The sequence below is a fragment of the Charadrius vociferus genome, unplaced genomic scaffold (genome assembly GCF_000708025.1).
Source record: "Charadrius vociferus isolate BGI_N301 unplaced genomic scaffold, ASM70802v2 scaffold1152, whole genome shotgun sequence".
In the NCBI taxonomy this organism is placed as follows: Eukaryota; Metazoa; Chordata; class Aves; order Charadriiformes; family Charadriidae; genus Charadrius; species Charadrius vociferus.
Genome location: NW_009647122.1, coordinates 22243 through 25742, shown reverse-complemented (window position 1 = coordinate 25742; position 3500 = coordinate 22243). Strand labels below are relative to the sequence as shown.

Here is a 3500-nt window from a genome sequence, read left to right as displayed (position 1 = left end):
TGGACGGGGCTTGGGGCAACCTGGGCTGGGGGGAGGTGGCCCTGCCCGGGGCAGGGGGTGGCACTGCGGGGGATTTAAGGTCCCTTCCCACCCAAACCGTTGGGTGATTCCATGATTCTGTATATATTTAATATATTTCTCCATTGTGCAATATGTACATCAGTATTACTTTGCCATAAAATAAAAAAAAAAATAATAAATCCCTCAGACGTGCTCATCGCCGGTTTGGAAAATTACATTAGCAATATATATTCCATCTGTGTAGCGAGTTAAGCCATTATAAATTTATATCCCTAATAAATTTAATTCTGGAAAGTTTGCGTGGGATTCAAAGTGGAGTTTCACAAGGCGAGGGGGTGGGGAATTTTCCTGCCAAGTGTTTTCTTCACAGTAAACTGATAAATACTAAAGCGCCTCTCAATTTGCTAATAAAAGGAATTGATTCCTGTTGACTGACCTAATTCTGCTTCCAGGCGAGTGCTAATGGCTTTGCTGCGAGCAGAAAAAGTTGTGAATTTAAAATAAATAAATAAATAAATAAATAAATCTCCATTTTAAATTAGTTCATTAACAGTGAGCATCTATTATTTATCGGTTTAATTTCCAACTATTGCTGCAGTACTGGGCTGGGCTTCTGGAATCCCGGGTCGTCATGGAAATGTGAGGCTTTCATTAGCACGAGCTAATTAATTAAAGATGAAGGGAAATTGGTTTGCCTGATTTGGGGAGGGGAGGTCTTTTTTTACATCCTTTGGCCGTGGCATCGTCCCCTCTGCCGAAACGGGGTTTGTATTTGCCCAATCTGAGCCGGGAGCCCGGCGAGCATCCGTAAGGAGCCCCCGACTTTAATTTCCTTGGAGAGTCAATATTGCTGGAATAATCCAAATAAAATAAAATAAAATAAAATAAAATGAAATAAAATAAAATAAAAATATGCAGGCGCAGAGATGGTGTATGGGAGGTAAAATTTATGCCTCCGGCTGACGGCGTGGCCCGCGGGAAGCGGGAGCTCATCTGTATTCCTGCCTGCCCACTCTGGGCCCTCGCGGAGCAAATTTCAGCTGAAACTCATAAATAAATCCTCTTCTGCACAAGTTGAGTTTTATTCATAGCTCGTTTGGTGAGACGCTGGAATAAAATAAAATAAAATAAAATAAAAAAATAATGAATAAAATAAAATAAATAAAAATACCCCCTTGGATATTCGCCCCTCTCTGGGGCGTGCAGAGCCGTACGACGTATAAAATATCTCTATAGATTACAGATACCGCTATATTATAGCTAATTTGTGTACATTATAGCTAATGTCTATATACTATAGATAGGATTTCTATGTATTATGCCTAATATATGTACATTATAGTTAAGATTTCTATATATTATAGCTATATGTACATATTATAGATTACTTCTATATAACTAATATGCATACATTATAGCTAATATGTGTATATTATAGATGACCTTCCAATGTATTATAGCTGATATATGTACACTATAGATAAGATTTCTATATGTTATAGATAAAATTTCGATGTATTATAGCTAATATATGTATACTATAGTTAAGATTTCTCTATATTATAGCTATATGTGCCTATTATAGAGGCTTCTATATTTATAGCTCTGTGTACATTATAGCTAAGATTTCTATGTATTATAGCTAATATGTGTGTGTTATAGCTATGTGTATATTATAGCTAATATGTGTATACTATAGCTAAGATTTCTCTGTATTATAGCTAATATATGTATATCATTGTTAAGATTTCTCTCTCTTATTGCTAATATGTACATATTGCAGATAAGACTTCTATATTTATAGCTAATATGTGTCTATCATAGCTAATATGTGTCTATCATAGCTAATATGGATACATTATAGCTAAGATTTCTCTATATTATAGCTACTACATGTACATTATAGATAAGACTTTTGTATTTACAGCTAATACGTAAACATTATTGCTAAGAATTCTAGATATTAGAGTTAATATATGTATATTGTAGCTAAGATTTCTCTATATTATAGCCAATACATGTATTTTATAGCTAAGATTTCTATATATTATAGCTATATTTATACGTTACAGATCAGATTTCTATATTTTATAGCTATATTTATATATCCTAGACGAGATCCCCGCGCCGCAGCGTGGGCTGGGGAGCGAGCAGGGTTGGGGGGGATGGGGACGGACACGACGGAGCCCGGCTTTTTCCTTTTCCCCGGCCCTATTTCAGCTCCGAGAGCCGTACGCTCCCGCCGCGAAGCATTTCCTTTCCATAAATAAGCCTCAATTATTGAGCTCCCGCTGTTGGTTGGGGTTTTTTTGGTTTGTTTTTTTTTTTTCGGTCGGGGGAAAGTCCCCGGTGGGCCGTGACGGGCTCAGCGGCTGCAAACACAACGATCTGGCTCTGCGGTAAACACGATTAGCGCCGTATCCCCGGCTCGGGCAGGCGCGGGGGTGGATTCGCTGACGCTTAATGACGAAGCCGGTTATTAACGGGGAGGACCGGTGCTCGGCGAGCCGGCGGACGGTTCCCCAGCTTGGGGTGGGTGTCCCACGGGCATCCCACCAACCCCACGCCAGCGGGGAGGCGGCATAACATCCATCATAGCCCCTTTTTGGGGGGGTTTCGCGGGACCTGGGCATTCCGGGGCGTTGGGCACTGCCGAAATATTTTGGAAATCTTCTTTTTTTTTTTTACCGCAGCCCTCTCCTCCCCCAGCTCAGGCGTTGCGTTTTTCAGCCTCTCCCCAGCCGGAATCGGCTCTGAATAACCAATTCGCCTCCCGTTTAGGGCTGAGCCTTCGGGAGAATGACAATAAGCTGGAAAAACCCAACCTGCAGCACGAGTGATTTCGGGCAGGGAGACAGGCTGTTTTCCCCGAGAGTTTCTACATGCGTAAGGTTATTAAGTGCCCTGGGTTATTTTTTTCCCACCTCCCCCCCCCCACCCCCGGCTTCTTTTGTAGCCTAATAAATAGCGGGACGGAAGAAAAACACGGCGGTTGGTGAGGTTTGGGTTGGTGGTGGTGTTTTTTGTTTTTTTCCCCAGCTGTAGGCACCGACCGAACGTGCCTCAAACTGCAGCTGCACTGCAGCACTCGCTGCATCGCATTTCGGTGGGGACTCCTCCCGGTTCCCCCCTTAAAGGACACCCCAGGGTGAAGGGTGCGGAGAAGGTGACCAAGGTCCCTGAGTGGCAATCGGTGGCATCGTCCTTATCCCAGTGTTCCCCCCCCACCCCTCCCAGCGAGCCTTTTCCCAAAGCTTTATCTCAGCCCCATCAATCTTCGTTACCGGCGCCGCGGTGGCATTTTTTGGAGCTGAATAAAGTCCGGGTCCTGAGGTGGGGGATGATCGGCAGCACCAGGGGAGGGGGACAACTGGGAAGAGTCTTGGAGAGATGCTGTGGGGCAGCGTTCCAGGGTTGGCTGAGGATGGCCACCTCGTGTCAGGCGTGGGGCTGCCCCTGCGGTGAGGGATGAGGCATCT

At 43.7% G+C, this 3500-nt stretch overlaps 1 protein-coding gene across 1 annotated transcript in view; it reads right to left on the bottom strand.

Moving 5' to 3' along the window:
* Nucleotides 1-1419: 1419 nt before the first annotated feature.
* OLFM2 (olfactomedin 2) overlaps nucleotides 1420-3500 on the bottom strand; it is a 16447-nt gene continuing 14366 nt past the window's right edge. Inside the window, exon 6 of the mRNA XM_009895834.1 lies at nucleotides 1420-1464. Coding sequence (XP_009894136.1) covers nucleotides 1420-1464 — 45 coding nt within the window. The remainder of the gene's footprint in view (nucleotides 1465-3500) is intronic.